The 15,937-nt window shown below is 40.5% G+C and overlaps 4 protein-coding genes across 4 annotated transcripts; 1 reads left to right on the top strand and 3 right to left on the bottom strand.

The window, feature by feature from the left end:
• Window positions 1-366: 366 nt before the first annotated feature.
• On the bottom strand, window positions 367-2,706 carry LOC148320234 (glucosaminyl-phosphatidylinositol-acyltransferase PIGW-like). The gene is made up of 2 exons (XM_088279837.1): window positions 2,541-2,706; window positions 367-1,849 (listed from the first exon to the last, which is right to left on the bottom strand). The coding sequence occupies exons 1-2, from the start codon at window positions 2,541-2,543 to the stop codon at window positions 389-391; spliced, it is 1,464 nt and encodes a 487-aa protein (XP_088135963.1). The 5' UTR covers window positions 2,544-2,706; the 3' UTR covers window positions 367-388.
• Window positions 2,707-3,366: 660 nt separating this feature from the next.
• On the bottom strand, window positions 3,367-5,088 carry LOC148320233 (glucosaminyl-phosphatidylinositol-acyltransferase PIGW-like). Its single transcript, XM_088279559.1, has 2 exons — window positions 5,024-5,088; window positions 3,367-4,827 (listed from the first exon to the last, which is right to left on the bottom strand). Exon 2 carries the CDS (start codon window positions 4,822-4,824, stop codon window positions 3,367-3,369), a length of 1,458 nt encoding a protein of 485 aa, XP_088135685.1. The 5' UTR covers window positions 4,825-4,827; window positions 5,024-5,088.
• Window positions 5,089-5,591: 503 nt separating this feature from the next.
• On the top strand, window positions 5,592-14,494 carry myo19 (myosin XIX). The gene is made up of 24 exons (XM_088279558.1): window positions 5,592-5,825; window positions 6,492-6,639; window positions 7,058-7,206; window positions 7,496-7,609; window positions 7,845-7,977; window positions 8,071-8,140; window positions 8,226-8,328; window positions 8,541-8,637; window positions 8,711-8,787; window positions 8,927-9,017; window positions 9,357-9,522; window positions 9,666-9,739; window positions 9,839-9,960; window positions 10,230-10,343; window positions 10,426-10,602; window positions 10,811-10,948; window positions 11,031-11,138; window positions 11,214-11,284; window positions 11,346-11,425; window positions 11,943-12,091; window positions 12,171-12,300; window positions 12,928-13,013; window positions 13,085-13,393; window positions 13,491-14,494. Exons 1-24 carry the CDS (start codon window positions 5,772-5,774, stop codon window positions 13,602-13,604), a joined length of 2,874 nt encoding a protein of 957 aa, XP_088135684.1. The 5' UTR covers window positions 5,592-5,771; the 3' UTR covers window positions 13,605-14,494.
• Window positions 14,062-15,763, bottom strand: znhit3 (zinc finger, HIT-type containing 3). Its single transcript, XM_088279560.1, has 5 exons — window positions 15,587-15,763; window positions 15,147-15,178; window positions 15,006-15,062; window positions 14,764-14,865; window positions 14,062-14,674 (listed from the first exon to the last, which is right to left on the bottom strand). Exons 1-5 carry the CDS (start codon window positions 15,652-15,654, stop codon window positions 14,472-14,474), a joined length of 462 nt encoding a protein of 153 aa, XP_088135686.1. The 5' UTR covers window positions 15,655-15,763; the 3' UTR covers window positions 14,062-14,471.
• Between the last annotated feature and the right edge of the window lie 174 nt (window positions 15,764-15,937).

Below are 15,937 nucleotides of genomic sequence, written 5' to 3'. Positions count from 1 at the left end.
GTGTTTCGCAGTGATTAATTTGACTGCCTCGGTCAAGTTGTTCTGGGTTCGAAATTCAACGTAAGCCTTGTTGAGACTTTGCATATTCTCTCCGCGAAGTACAGCTTCCTCCTACATTCCAAAAACATACATTACAGTGATTGCTGACTCTTAATGTCCATAGGTGTGAATGTAAATTGTTTTCTAAACACATGTAAATGTATATTATAAAGAAATATTCAAACTAATTAGGTAGTGATGGCTTAATAAATAACAATTGCAAACAACGGCTTTATAGCTGGTTATATAGGCTTATGTATCCACAGTCCTCCAGAAATGGGACAAGCCAGTATATTTTCCAAAAGTACAGTTTAAAATCAACACAACTTACTGGCATGAATGAAACACTTCACCAAAATTTTATTGTAATTCCACAGAGATGTAAAACATATATGACAGTGCAATTTGTAAACATGTAAGACAGCAAGACACACACAGAAAATAAGTCACTGCAATTCAGTGTGTTGACTAAGGCGTTGGTCATTCCCGTCAGGACATTTGACAGCAGGAAATATAACAACTGATTCTTGTTGATGGCTTGAACAAGACACAATCCTTCCATCTCATCTTTCTTTTTAGGGGAGCCTGAATATGAATTCCACGATGATGGTACAAATTGAAAGCCGGATGTTGTTTTGGCAAAGAGTACAATCAGATCAACTAATCCAATACATGATACAAAAAGGAGTGATTGAGCAACAGTCCACAGGCAGAAAGGTAGATTAGCTAAGCGGCGAGACACTGGCTCCACTAAAGTCTGACACATGCACAAAACAGCAAATAGTGTGAGAGTTGCCATGAGGAGGTTAAAAACTGCTTTGAGCCAATCTCTGACATGGGATCTTGGCTTCATGACGTAACATCCCACCTGGACTCCCGCCATGTAGATGGCAACATAGCCGGCCATGGAGAATATGCCCTCCTTGTTAGCATGCAGGAAGTCCTTCTCTCTGTCGTCGTTGTTCATGATGAAAGTTTTGAGGCCTGTTGTATCCAGAGCGAACTGATAAACACAACTTACGACAAGAGCCAAGATCCACGAGTGTTTTGCTGGTATGACAACTAAAAGCATGGATGTCAGAACCCTGACAAGAGCCAACGTGAAGAAAAAATTCCAATGGACGCCATATTCCGTCACATGTTCTTGGTAGTCGCTCATTTTGACGAAGAAAAGTCGTGCCGCACCGAGAACAACCAGGGGCCACACGGACACGAGTTGTTTGAAGATATATTTCATCTTGGATCCGTAAACATTCTTGCCACGTGCTTCAGGGCACACCAGGCCATTTGCAAAGATAAACGCTCCGACACCAAAATCCATTACACCTGTTCCATAGGTTTCTGTTTTTGCATACCGCCTTGGAAAGACTTGAAAGTCTACAGCCAGAATACTGATAGCTGTTTGCACATTCACCATCACTCTAAAGATGGTTACAAACGGAATCTGTTTGAAATGAACAGTCCTGTTGAGGAACACGCTGAGAGTGGTTTGCCGGTTACTACGATAGATGCAACAGAGCATACAGAACAAAACTAAGGCAAAGCTCAAGACCACCTGGAGAAGATGATCGCTCAGGACAGTGCATGACAGGACGAGGGGGAGGATCAGCACGGAGTAATCGAGGAGCAGGTGAGAAATCCGTGGAAATGGCAGAGGGAGACTCCTCATAACTTGATGGTAGAGGATTAGAATGAGTGCTCGGTTTAGGATGCATAGCGGCGTGACAAATGAGCCCATGATCACTTCCTGTAGACTGGTCCCGTTGAGATTACTGACAAATGCTTCTTTCAGCTTCTTCTGAGATATGGCCTGAAAACAATAGAATAACAACTTATAACATGGAAGATATAATATGTAGCATTTAAGTTGAGTGTAAAAGGACCAACTACAAGCTCCCCGTGTAAAGTTAATAATTCAAGTAACATCTAAAGTGTTTACTGTTTACATTACTGCATTAATTTCTCTGCATCCACAATCTGAATATAAATCAAGGCACGTTTGGGGTTTTCTACAAAATAGTATACATGTAAACACATGAACACTTTATTTGGTTTCACATAGGGCTGGATTGTAAGACTTTAAAACATTGGGGTGGTAGAATTTAAGGATAATTACGTTTAATTGTTTTAATAAATCTTGCAAAGTTATTTTTCTTGTACTGTTGTCAATAATTTGACTCAAATTCAGTGATATATTCCTCATTTGAGGACTGTTTTTCGTCATTTTTGACCCAAGTTCTATGGGGGGAAAGTGCAAACCTTGTTTGGATGTCATGTCAAGAATTTTTTCGGCTTTTTCTATAAGCGAGGATGCAAAACGAATTGAAATAGTAGATCGTAGAGATTTTATTAAAAGGCTTTATCACCCAGCCCTAATTTTAGCAAGTACCCAAGTACTTTCACTTTTGCTTTTAAGAACCTATCACGCCTGAAGCCTCCTTGATCAAGCTTATGACTGCTAACGATTTCATCATTATTATTATTTCCAGCACTCTACTTACCATGACTTCTGTTCAAATCCAGACTCACATAAGTAATTGAATGTCAGTACAGGTTGGTTCAGGCCAGGTCTGAATCCATGCAGGAAAAATGTTTACCATGCAAGACCTGATTTCCCAAACACACGGAAGTCGAGCCGGAGTGGAAATTCGACGGAAGCTCCACTTGGACAAACTATCCCAATCGCGATTGTTATTTTGGGATTCGCTTGACCAAATTCGGAAAACTACAAAAAAAACCTTTTTTGGTGGTGTCTTCAATTAAATGCACGTATATCAAGTAGTTTTACAAAGATTTGTAACGAGGGAGAAGTTGTTCGCTTCCCATCATGCTTTGCGCCAGTCTTTGTAAACAGTTGTAAGGTAGATGTTCCACTTTGCTTGCACCGCCTAATTGTTATTCTTAATAGTAGCAAATTTTATTGAATGTGCATTCTGATATCTTCTCGTGGCCGACAAGTCGTGGGAGTAAAACAATGTGAAGCACATCATGGACTGTGTTATCCAAAGCCACATATGAAGGCATTACAATATGAAATATGTTAACAGAGCAAATATAGTTCACAAAGTGGGTAGACAAGGCAAGACAAATTTATTTATATCGTGCATTTCATCAACAAGGCAACTGGACTCAACATGCTTGACACAATCAAAAGCAAAAGCGCAACAAATAAAAACATCTCTAAACAGAGTAGCTGAAGACATTCAAAGGCAAAGCAAAGAGAACAAAAGTAGATTATTAAAATTACTGAAAGAACGTTTAAACAAAAGGAAAAAAAATCCATACAAGTTACTCGCAGCACGTAAAACTTCATGGACCACAGTTTCTTTACCAAAATTGGACTGTGATTTCGCAGAGATGTAAAACATATATAACAGTGCAGTTTGTAAACATGTAAGACAACAAGACACACACAGAAAATAAGTCACTGCATTTAAGTGTGTTGATTAAGGCATTGGTTAATCCTGTCAGGGTATTTGAGAGCAGGAAATATAACAACTGATTCTTGTTGATGGCATGAATAAGACACAACAAGACCGTCTCATCTTTCTTTTTATGGGAACCTGAATATGAATTCCACGATGATGGTACAAAGTGACAATCTGATGTTATTTTAGAAAAGAGTACAATCAATTCAACTAAAGCAAAACATGATACAAAAAGGAGTGATTGAGCGACAGTCCACAGGCAGAAAGGTAGATTAGCTAAGCGGCGAGACACTGGCTCCACTAAAGTCTGACACATGCACAAAACCGCAAATAGTGTGAGAGTTGCCATGAGGAGGTTAAAAACTGCTTTGAGCCAATCTCTGACATGGGATCTTGGCTTCATGACGTAACATCCCACCTGGACTCCCGCCATGTAGATGGCAACATAGCCGGCCATGGAGAATATGCCCTCCTTGTTCGCATGCAGGAAGTCCTTCTCTCTGTCGTCGTTGTTCATGATGAAAGTTTTGAGGCCTGTTGTATCCAGAGCGAACTGATAAACACAACTTACGACAAGAGCCAAAATCCACGAGTGTTTTGCTGGTACGACAACTAAAAGCATGGATGTCAGAACCCTGACAAGAGCCAACGTGAAGAAAAAATTCCAATGGACGCCATATTCCGTCACATGTTCTTGGTAGTCGCTCATTTTGACGAAGAAAAGTCGTGCCGCACCGAGAACAACCAGGGGCCACACGGACGCGAGTTGTTTGAAGATATATTTCATCTTGGATCCGTAAACATTCTTGCCACGTGCTTCAGGGCACACCAGGCCATTTGCAAAGGCAAATGCTCCAACGCAAAAGTCCATAACACCTGTTCCAAAAGTTTCTGTTTTAGCATACCGCCTTGGAAAGACTTGAAAATCTACAGCCAGAATACTGATAGCTGTTTGCACATTCACCATCACTCTAAAGATGGTTACAAATGGAATCTGTTTCAAATGAACAGTCCTGTTGAGGAACTTGTTGAGAGATGTTTGCCGGCTACTACGATAGATGTGACAAAGCATACAGAACAAAACGAGGGCAAAGCTCAAGACCACCTGGAGAAGATGGTTGCTCAGGACGGTGCATGACAGGACGAGGGGAAGGACCAGCACGGAGTAGTCGAGAAGCAGGTGAGAAATCCGTGGAAATGGCAGAGGTAGATTCCCCTTCGCTTGATGGAAGAGGATCAGAATGAGAGCTCGGTTGAGGATGCATAGCGGCGTGAGAAAGGAGCCAAGGACCACTTCCTCTAAACTGGTTCCATTGAGGTTACTGACAAATGCTTCTTTCAGCTCCTTATGAGACATGGCCTGCGAACATATGAATGTGAAAAAAAAAAAGAAAGACCTCATAACATTCAAGTTATACCCCAAATGTTCATATTATTTAATATACATATATCAGGTAATGCAGTCTTTCTTTTAAGTGGCTACTAAATCTGGTAACACAATTCCGGAAAATTCTGTGGTAGTAAATAACCTTGTTATAATTATATACCGTACTTACCACACTTTTGACGCAATGCAGGCTCGTGGAAGTTATTCTATAGCAGGGCAGGTTGGCTCGCAGGTCTGAATCCAACCAGGATGCCTGTGGTTAAATAAAAAAAAAACACTCACACACACACACAACAAGACATGCGCATGCGTATGTCAACCACCACCTTAGAAAAATGTCAGTATAGTATACTATTATGTTTTGTTTATTTCTCGTGTGCAATGTGATGGTTATCATGGTTAACTGTCATGACAGGGTGTAATTACAGGTGTGCTGGAGCTTGGGAAAAATCTAAAACAGGCTGAGGACCGGTCTTGGAGACCCCTACTCCTGCCAGAGGGTGTCAGGGATGTTAAAATAAAGTTTTGCTGGATGCCAGGCGAAAGGGCGTCTGGAGGAGAGTTGTTGGTGACTCCATTGTGCATTCTGAACTAGGACGTGGAGGGGGTGTGACACCCTAAGAGTCCGGTAGTTGGCGGTAACATACCAAGCTTCGGTTTGTCAACCGGCCAGAAAATCTACAAGAAGAAGAAGTAGTAGGAGCTGCGTACGTGACGTCATCAGAAAGAGGGCGGGAATGAGCGCGTTCACTTCAGGAGCTTGGAAGACTGTCGGGCTGAGTGTGAAATTGAGACAAGTTGCCCTTGAACAAGTTGTCAGTATGCCGAAAGTTAGGATTCGGTGACAAGTGGAATTGACAATGTTTTGACAACCCTAGCGTACGTTTTGCATTCTCGGCTGAGCAAAGGCTAAACCCATGACTTCTGTGAGCGGCGACATTAGTGCGGGACACAGCAATGGAGGTGGAGTGGTAAGTATGGGGGAAAAAAAACGGTTTGTAACACAAACCTTCCAAAGGGAACTTTCTCTCTTGACTCATTTTTGAATCGTATGGAAGGATCCAGAATAGCGCTAGAAAAGCCAAATTACTTAGGGCAACGTTATTCAATAACATTTTAGTCTGTGAAGTGGTACATGTGTAGGAGCTTGTTGCATTAGTTAGTTGCACAATCTGCGAGTTTTTAAAAAAAAATAAAAATAGTGCAACTTATTGAAATGTACTGGATTCTATTACCATTTTTGCATTAATTTGGTCATGCACTGTACCTCAGTGGCATATTTATATTATCAATGCCAATTGTAAACATACCTATTCAGATAAAGGCAGCAATGTAAATTGAACATTTAACTTCTACATGTGTCCACACACTTGATATTGTTGACTTTCTCCGCTTGCACGTCCAATCAATGTGATCCTAGAGGGATAAAGAAGTCAGAGTGAAGTGAAAGTGATTGACGAAATTAAATGGGACACATTCCCTAGAGTAGGTCAAACCTTGACCGGTTAGCATTCGTTCAAACATGTCACTCTGCAGAGATATAGAATGTGACCTATGTAATAATCCATCATTTGCACAGAAATGACATTCATCCATCATGACAACGCTTTGAATTTGTCCTGGTTTGCTCTCTCTAGGTGCAAGGATCCATACAGGTTTCTTCAAAGGATCGATGCCTTAATGGTTCCCTGGAGGATGAAATTCTTACCTTTCTTATTTATGGTGAAGATCAGCTGCACACATATGACGATCTCACCAAAGTCAATCCTGTGACGCCAACAACTGGTAACAGCTACAGTATATTTTCATTGTCGTAGGAAAAAAAACTACTACATAAGAATTGCATTTAAAGGACGGCACATATCTGCTGAACAGCAAACAAACATCAAGTGTAAGAACTCATTTGGTGCAAAGTCAACTCACTCAAAATGTTAATATTATTCAGGTAGTGTGTTTGTCCTGCATGCCATTTAAAATCCACAGAAAAATATGTCAATACTCACTTTGTAGTACAAGACATTGTGCAAGTGAAACTCAGCTATATGTCTGCCATGCAATGGTGAATGATGATATCACAATTAAAAATTCGAAAGGGTTTCATCGTACTTTTTATGCTGTTTCCTGCTTGTCGGAAAAATCGCCCCGTTGTATTATTAAGCACATTTCCGCATGCCTAATGTGGCCAAATATTTCTGTGTGACAGTGCTGAGATGCCTGCAGGCCAGGTACAGCGTGAAAGTATTTTACACCCATGCTGGATGCACCTTGGTGGCTCTTAACCCATTCCAACCTGTTCCTGAGCTTTACTCCCTGGATGTGATGAAAGAGTATCACTATGCTCCCCAGCTCAAGGTATTTTTACATGCACATAAATGATAATTTCCAGTCACGTTGAAGGCATTGGATAGGAACTTAAAGTTTGGAGTATTAATGGTTATTTTGAGTAAACCAAAGCCGGCTTTTCACTGTACATAGCATAGCGTACTGCACAGAATGATTCCGTTCCTACACATTTTAGTTTGATTAATTTTTGCATAATGGTCAAAATTGATCAACGATAAAGCAAACTCCTAGTAATTGTGACTTGTTCCCATTCATGTTAATGAAAACCACATCAACAGAAAATGATGTCTTTCTACAGGAGCCTAAGCCACATATTTTTATTGTGGCTGAGGAAGCTTACAGGAATGTTCGGGGCCAGTTGGGGCCAGTGAACCAGTCGTTGGTAGTCAGCGGGGAGAGCGGCGCAGGAAAGGTAAAGATTGTGTTTTTTCCTCTACATAGTTGTTTTATTGTAGTTCATCTTTAACCCTTTTCATGTTTTCATATTTTGATTAGGTTAATTTCTTTTGTTCAATACTTGATATTGACTGACAGGAAATACTTATGTCGTGATATATTTTTCATCCATAATGCCCAGCCCGGCTCCAGTTGACCAAAGCACATCATAAGCGGTTGAAAATGGACATTCAATTTCAATTTTTTCACAGACATGGACTTCTCGTTGCCTGATGAAATACTACGCCACAGTGGCAGCCTCCTCCTCAGTGGTGGAGAGTCAGGACACCGTGGAGAGGATTGAAAGAAGAGTTCTTGACTCCAACCCTATTATGGAAGCTTTTGGTATGACGGTGGGAGGGCGGTGCTGTCCCCCACTCCTCTAAAAAAAAAGAAAAACATCTTTTGTAAACACGAAAAATTCCGTCTTTCATGCAGGCAATGCCTGCACACTTCGCAACAACAACAGCAGTCGCTTTGGAAAATACATCCAGCTCCAACTTGACAGGTAATTACAGCTGCTTGTGAGGAAAGTTCATTTTGACAGATGCTGAATGTTTGGCACGTCAATAAATTAGTTTTTTTATATGTAGGTGTCAGCTTATAGTAGGGGCATCTGTGCAGACGTATTTACTCGAGAAGACCAGAGTTGCCTACCAACCAGCTAATGAAAGAAACTTTCACATCTTTTACCAGGTAACAGCATACAGGGAACTTTATAATACGCTACCACTCACAAATCAACTCGCCTAAATCAAATTGGCAAATCAGTTTGAGGTTGAGTGGGTAGTCGTGGGGTGGAAGTAGTGATTGGCAGATAACTCCAAATTGATTTATTTAGTTTTACACTTGATGTGTTGTCGGTCACTCCAGTTCACATTGGCCATTCAGTTTGTTTTTTTTTTTAGATGATGAAAGCGGCTACAGATGAGCAGAGAAAGGAGTGGAATATGCCACAAGGTCACCACTTTGCGTGGCTGCCAAATGTCCAAAAAAACATTGAGGGTAGGTCCTTAGTTTCTATATTTATTTATTTATTTTACATTTTGCCAGCCCTTGTGACAGCTGTATCTTACAGAGGACTGTTTTCAAGAGACAATTGATGCAATGGTCCACCTTTGTATAAATACGGAGAGGCAGAGAGAGATATTTAAGGTAAGCCTAATATTTTTGTTCAGAATATTTTCTTGGTTCAGAATAACTGTTGTGAATACAGAATATATTTTTGTGAATTTAATTTAATTTATTTTTTTTAATAAATTTTATTTTTATGACATCTATTCTGTTTTTGTAGCTACTTGCGGGTATTCTGCATCTGGGGAATGTGAAATTCTCAGTTTCAGCAGATGAATCACAGCCGTGTGACATAAAGGAACAGTCCAAAGGTATTTATTAAGCTGTTAACGTTTCAACAAACAATGTGTAATTGGCGCTTTCCTAAAATATCATGACCTAAGTCATTGTTTTCTTAAAACACAAAAAACTGAGCAAAATACAGATTATTTTATATTTTGTATTACGTAATTTGATTGCACTAACTAACAATAAAATTGGGGAAAGAAACACAATAATTTGTATCTCAAGAAATTCCAATGTTACAAATGTATTTTTAATGGTAACAAGTCTGTGCAGCACGAGTTGGACTTTATGAATGGAACTACTGAAGTATATGAACCTTTCCATGACGTGCCAATTGTTTTGAGACGCGCTTTCCTGTGTTTTAGAATCCTTACACAGAGCTGCAGAACTGTTGCAAATTCCTACGGAGGAGCTTCAGACATGCCTAAGTGTGCGGACATTAAAAGCAGGAAGGCAGAGTGTACACAAGCCGTGTTCCCAGGTAGACTGCTGCGTGCGGAGAGACTGCCTTGCCAAAGTCATCTATGCCCAGTAAGGAGGAGCAGTCGATCATCAATCAAGACCCGTGATGCTGTTTTGCCGTCTCAAGACATTTTGTCGTCAAATGTTAAACCATGATATCTTTTTTGTTTACGGTAAACACTAGCGAGGATGTTGCTTGTCTTTCCGCACAGATTATTTGAATGGCTGGTGACATTTATCAACAACAGTATTTGTGCTGACAAATCCACTTGGTGCAACTTCATAGGTACATTTTTTATTATTATTACTCATTGATTTCGAACACTTTATTTTGCTTATTTAACTCTTTAACACGCTTCTCATTTTTTCGCATGTCTTGTTTCAGGTGTGCTCGATGTGTATGGTTTTGAATGTTTCCAAAGTAACAATTTGGAGCAGCTTTGTATCAACTATGCCAATGAAAAACTCCAGCAGCACTTTGTTACCCATTATCTCAGAGCTCAGCAGGTACCGATGATTGGTTTCCTTTTTTTTCATTTATTTATATTTTCTCACGGCAATGTTGATTCCATGCCTCAGACATCAGTAAACCTATTTTCTCTCTCCCCCTTTTTCATTTTTTAATTAAACATGTTATGTGTTGTTATTTGAGAATGTTTTCTTCATATGCAATCAAAACTTTCCATCTAGCCATCAACTTCACTGGATTTTTTTATTTTTATTCGTTATTATTAAAGTTAGTCTAAGCCAAGTATTTTTATTTTATTTTTTTCAAGGAGGAATATGTGTCAGAGGGCCTGCAGTGGTCGTTTGTGAAATACCAAGATAACCAAAGCTGTTTGAATCTCCTCGAGGGAAGCCCAATTAGTGTGTTTTCTCTTCTTGATGAGGTAATTTTCTGTGACATGCTTTTTTCCAGAATGGTTTTTTTTCCCCCCTGCAGTAAAGCGTCACTGTTTTGTTGTGCTATAGGAGAGCCGCCTTAATCGAGCCTCGGATGCAAAAGCGCTTAGGATTCGTCTGGAGAAGGAGCTTGCTGACAACGACAACATCAGTTGGGATAAATTCAGCAAGGTGCCACACTTCACTGTGGCCCATTATGCTGGCAAAGTCACCTACAAGATAGAAGGCATGGTGGAAAAAAATAAGGTGTGTTATTTCAGCTTTTTTAGTTGTTGGAGTGCTTCCCCAAAACATGCCCGTTAAGTCAATTTTAGAATCAAAATTGCCCGTCGTATGAATGTGTCCTGCCTCTCACCCAAAGTCATCTGCGTGAGGCTCCACCAGCTCACCGGTGGTCTTGAAAATGGATGGCATGGATCGTGTCCCTCTCAATTTAACGTGATTTATGTTCCAGGATCCAGTAGCCCCTGAGATCATCCGTCTGCTTCAGATGTCAGATAATCCCCTGCTGCAGCAGATCGTCACACAAAAGGAAACGGAGAACTCCTCAAGCAAGGGGCTCAGTAAAGTAACCGTCGTCTCAAAGTTCAAGGTAGAAGCAACTCGGATATCAAAAGGGCTTGTTTTGGCGTGAAAGGGAAGTCGTCTCGATGCCAGTGTTTATGTGGTTGCAGAACTCCCTGGAGAGCTTAATGAGCATCCTCCACGCCACAACTCCTCACTACATTCGCTGCATTAAGCCCAATTCTGACTGCAAGCCGTTCATCTTTAAAAAGGAGGAGGTAAATCCGGACCCGGAACGGTTTTCTTTTCATGTAAGAGAAATTTGTTGTTATAATGTTGCCATCGGCTGCCAGGTGATCACGCAGTTGGAGGCTTGTGGGATTGTCGAAACGATACATATAAGCGCTGCTGGCTTTCCGATAAGGTAAAACCGTTTCTCTTATTGCTCCGATTTTTGAGTCATTGCTGAATATTTTTGTTGACAGAATTCCGTTCAAGTGTTTCATACAGCGTTATGGATGCATACCGAAACACTCAAGTTTCAAGTCAGACGCTCAAAATCTTGGTACGTCCAATGTTCTTGCTGAAACATTCAAAGAAAAATGGATCATTTGGCATGTTTACGATGGGCCAACAGTGATTTTATTTCCTCTCTTTAGGTCTTCTGGTTTATTGTCATTTCCCCTTCACTTGTGCTCTTAGTTAACCTGACGCTCAGTTCTCCCCTTGGGCCGTTTCACTTATATAAAACAGGATTGTCTAACAAAAAAAAAAAGCAGCTTCTTTTGAACTTTTCCAGGTAAATGCTTGTACTGTCTGGCTGTCAGAGCTTGCTTTGCTTATTGTTGTTAATTGTGCTTGAATTTCTGTTTGTTCTAACCCACTCTGGAGTACATTCAGTGTTGAACGACTGTTCTCTTAATTTGCACTGGCATGTTTGCAGGCATGATTTGAAATCCGCATGTGCAAGCGATGTTGTCAAATCATTTGCAATACTATTCAATGTTTTGTGTGCTGAAACACTCATCGCCTGTTTTCAACTAGGATTAACTCTAAATTGTCTTGTTGTGGGGGAAAAAAAGGGAATGTTGGCTGGGACAAGGAAATGCATCGACAGGAGGTGCAGAGGCTACTTGGCTTTGTGTTCCAACACCCAGCGCATAATATTAGAAGGGAAACCAAGTCTTTGGTGCACTGCGGGCGGACAAAGGTTTTTCTCACCCAGTCAATGGTTAGTAATAAGTCAAATAATTCACCCTCCCCCTTTGCAAACTCATTATGACTGCCATCTTTCTGTTTTTGGTCAACAGTTAGACTTACTGGAGGATCAGAGGAAGAAGATTCTCTCCAAATGTGCTTTCTGCATTCAGTGCTGCTGGATGCGTTACCAACGGCGCAAACGTCACGAGCGAAGGCATTCCGCTACTCTAATCCAAGCAGGTAAACGTCTAAAGCCTCGGTGAGTTAGAGCTGCGTGTGGTCTGTTGGCTCACTCGCGCTGTCTGGCCCTTTTTGACCGGACTGTCTTGCCAAACAGGAACCAGCAGGAAAGCATCTTATCACCCTGATTAGCCCGACGCGAATGTCAGACACAACATTGGCCCGTCTGAGATAATACCATGTTTTTTTCCCGAGAATTTATGCTGCAAACGAGAGACGAATGAAACCTGTTTTGGATGTAATAATCTTAATACAGGTCAGTTTTATTAAGAACATACATTTTGTGTGTTTCCAACTTAGACTAATAATGACATCCACTTTCTATAGCGCTTTTCCAACCTTTAATGAAGACATGTATGCACATAATAGAAAAAGATCATGACACCACCAGACAAAATTGTCACAAAAAGTAACATATCCTGAAATCGTTTATTCACAAAGGTACTAACACCGCAAATAAAAACTTTTTAGGTTGGCCTCCATTCGGGCTCAACCCAAGGTGAGGTCGCGTACCTAGAATTTCTCCTTTGTGGCGTGTTCCATCAAAAGATTCAGAAGCTGACTTGTGGGGTACATTGCGGTTATTTACATCCAAGTATTTTCATCTGATTCAAATCCCTCTTGCAGCCGTCCGTTCTTGGCTTGTCAGGAGGCGGGTCCAGAGATGGGACAGAGCTGCAACACTTATTCAGAAATCCTGGAGGAAGTGGAGGGTAAGATTTTAGGAGGGCCGGGTCCTCACGTGAGCTGGAAATAACAGGTGATTGTTGTGCGCTCACGTCAGGCACTGCTGCAATCATTGGCGGAGGCTGAGCTGGATGACGTAGAAGACCTCATCATGCAGGAAGACGTGACAGAATTAAACGCCCTCATCAGGGAACAGGGGCGGGTGCAGCCCGTCACAGTGCGAGGATGGCCTATGGGGCTGGCTGTGCCCTCACCCCTGTCCATCAAGGCGTCAATAAGGGCCACAGGCTTTCACAAGATGATGTCCGTGGTGGCCTCTCTCAAACTGCCATCCAAGAGAGGAGAGTACAAGGTGCTGACCAACCAGAATATGCAGGGGATCGCCTCCATTCGGGCTCAACCCAAGGTGAGGTCGTGTACCTAGAATCTTTACTAGGAATTTCTTATGTGGGGTGTTTTTTAAAAATTGTTCTTTTGAATAATTCCTTTCAACTACATTTCAGGGATCTGTCAAACTACACTACCAGCGGTCGCCCCTTCTTTATGCAAACAGGCAACCAGAGATGTTGAATTATGTGATCGGCTTCAATGAAATCCTGTTGGAGAAGACTCTATAGATTCAGTAACAGTACAGCTTACTTGCATAAGCAAGCTGGTTTTGTTGGGAAGTCGTGTGACAAAGAGGGAAATTTTCTTATAATTTTAACATGTTACTTTTCAGCACATTGTGGCTTTTGAATGCAGTACAGTAATCAGGTTCAACAGTTGTTGAAGAGTTGGAAAAAAAGTGCCCTTCCATAATTGGGTCACAGGCCAAATCAGGTATTATGCTACACAAGGCTGCACGGAGCTTATACGAGGTTCGAACGCCTCCATATTGGCCTTGAGGCCCTCGTGACTCCAGTCATTTCGACTTTAAGTTCTCAGTGTGTGCAATGACATGTTTTGAATTAGGTGAGTAAGATTTAAGGGAATGCAGATGACAAAAAGTACTTGTCTAACAAATGGGCTGCTGATATTTATTAGTTCCTCGTAATAATTCTAAATGTATAGTGAAAGGGACTGACACAAACAAACTGTTAACATCATTTTACTTGTATGCTGCAGAGCCAAAGTGGGTATGCATTTCTTGCACATCGAATGGAGATATTGCACATTCAAATAACACTAAATTCAGATTTGAATCAGGGAGAAGAGTTGTTCAGACTGCTGCTTTAAAATATTCACATCAGTGGAATACTTGTAACTTGTTTCATCCTTTTATTTTTAAATATTTTTGTCATTTGAATATGATTCATTTTTACTAAGCGTTGCATGCTTTATAGAAGAAAATCAGAATACATTTTGCCTCTTTCTCTAGCTTCTGTTAATGAGAGATAATGTACAAAAATGTAATTATTGAGTTGTAAAAAAAAAAAAAAAAAGTATTGACTCCATGATCCTTTTTTTGTTTTTAGAAAAATAATCTCAAAATAAATACACGGTCACCAGTCCATGACCTCACTAACCTCCTGTGGCTGGGCTTCTTTTTCTACAACCTTCAAACATCGATTTGAAAACTCCACAAATAAGGGCTCCTGCATAGCTGCCTTCATTGCTTCTTCCTTGTTGTCTGCCTTGTCAATGGTCCTTAATAGTTCTCTAAGGTGGCGATTACAAAGAAGATCCTTAAGATCTTTTGATTGACCTGTGGCAAAATACAGAGACAATAACCCACATCTGACTATTTGATAATCTCTACGATGCAATATAGTGGGGGTGATTTTCATTTCATACCCAACAATTGAAGCTTCTCTCGAGGTACTAGATCGGCGATGTCCTCTTGGCGCAGTAGATCCTCCACACTCAACGTGTCTGAAGGGGGCGTGTTCGCGTTTCCTTAAAAATAGTGCACAAATATTGTCTAATGAACGAGAGGTGTGCCGATATTATCAGTGCTCTACCTTATAGTCAGAAACAGTTATTCCAATCATTGCTATTGACCTGATTACAGTGATCATATTTTCAGATTTACATACCAGCACTGACAGCATCATTTGCTCCATTGGGTAGATGCTTAACAGGTAGGCACGAATCTAATGATGTATAGATAGTACAGTTGTAGATTATGCATTACTTAATTTATATTGTGATTTTAGATTACAACCAATGCTCCTTACCTTTATGCCTCTTATAACACGAAAGAGAACAACTGAAAGGGGAAATCACGTGCTGATTTAATACAAGCATTTCAATTCAACTCCTACAATACATGCATGAATGAATTCACTTAGCACAGTGCGTGTCTTGTTTTTGATCATTTTGATGACTACCACGCTGGCATTAAAAAAATGCACCTGTATAATATATTTTATTAAGACACTCATTAAAATGTAATCTAGCAGGATGAAGAAACGAAACAATTTGTGTAAAGAAATATAATTTATTGGCATGGGTTAGGATCGGACGTTACTGTTTTAGAAAAACAAACTTTCCAATTTGTAAAGTTCGTTTGATTCCTCGGAGAATGGACTCAAGCAATATAGCAGTAAACGCAAGCGAAGAAGAGCAGTACACACGTGTTTAGCAGACGAGGTGAAAAACTATTCAAACTACTTACTATTGTATTTCGCAGGCTGGACATCTGTACTTGGGTGTTTGTTCGCTGCACACTTTGCATAGCTGCATCGCGAAACGACGTTAAAATGTTCGTAAAGTAAATAGAAGACGGTTTATATAGGTTATTTCACGAGAGGAAGACGCACAAGCAATGACCCGGAAACACTTTACCAGTTTCGGTCATTTTAATACCTTTCCCTTCAAAATAAAAGCAAACACATTGGCGTGTTTTGTAAAAACAGTACATAGTATATTATATAGTAAGAAATTGCGTGAAAAATACTCCTTGTGGATAAAAAATCCCGGAATATTTAGCAGTAATTCAGACTCTGTGAAATGCCAAAAAAAATCA

The sequence above is a fragment of the Idiotropiscis lumnitzeri genome, chromosome 17 (genome assembly GCF_059441095.1).
Source record: "Idiotropiscis lumnitzeri isolate Australia: NSW breed Sydney's pygmy pipehorse chromosome 17, RoL_Ilum_1.0, whole genome shotgun sequence".
NCBI classification, from domain to species: domain Eukaryota; kingdom Metazoa; phylum Chordata; class Actinopteri; order Syngnathiformes; family Syngnathidae; genus Idiotropiscis; species Idiotropiscis lumnitzeri.
Note: the sequence above shows the minus strand (reverse complement) of the source record. Positions and strands in the feature narration are given on the sequence as shown.

Bases quoted from the DNA above. Each gene is read 5' to 3' on its own strand.
- LOC148320233 (XM_088279559.1), bottom strand. From the start codon at position 4,824: ATGTCTCATAAGGAGCTGAAAGAAGCATTTGTCAGTAACCTCAATGGA.
- myo19 (XM_088279558.1), top strand. From the start codon at position 5,772: ATGACTTCTGTGAGCGGCGACATTAGTGCGGGACACAGCAATGGAGGT. The intron at 7,610-7,844 runs GTAAAGATTGTG...ATTTTTTCACAG, and splicing joins GGGAGAGCGGCGCAGGAAAG to ACATGGACTTCTCGTTGCCT. The intron at 13,014-13,084 runs GTAAGATTTTAG...CGCTCACGTCAG, and splicing joins AATCCTGGAGGAAGTGGAGG to GCACTGCTGCAATCATTGGC.
- znhit3 (XM_088279560.1), bottom strand. From the start codon at position 15,654: ATGCAGCTATGCAAAGTGTGCAGCGAACAAACACCCAAGTACAGATGT. The intron at 15,179-15,586 runs GTAAGTAGTTTG...TTCCCCTTTCAG, and splicing joins CCAGCCTGCGAAATACAATA to TTGTTCTCTTTCGTGTTATA. The intron at 14,675-14,763 runs GTATGAAATGAA...ATTTTGCCACAG, and splicing joins AGAGAAGCTTCAATTGTTGG to GTCAATCAAAAGATCTTAAG.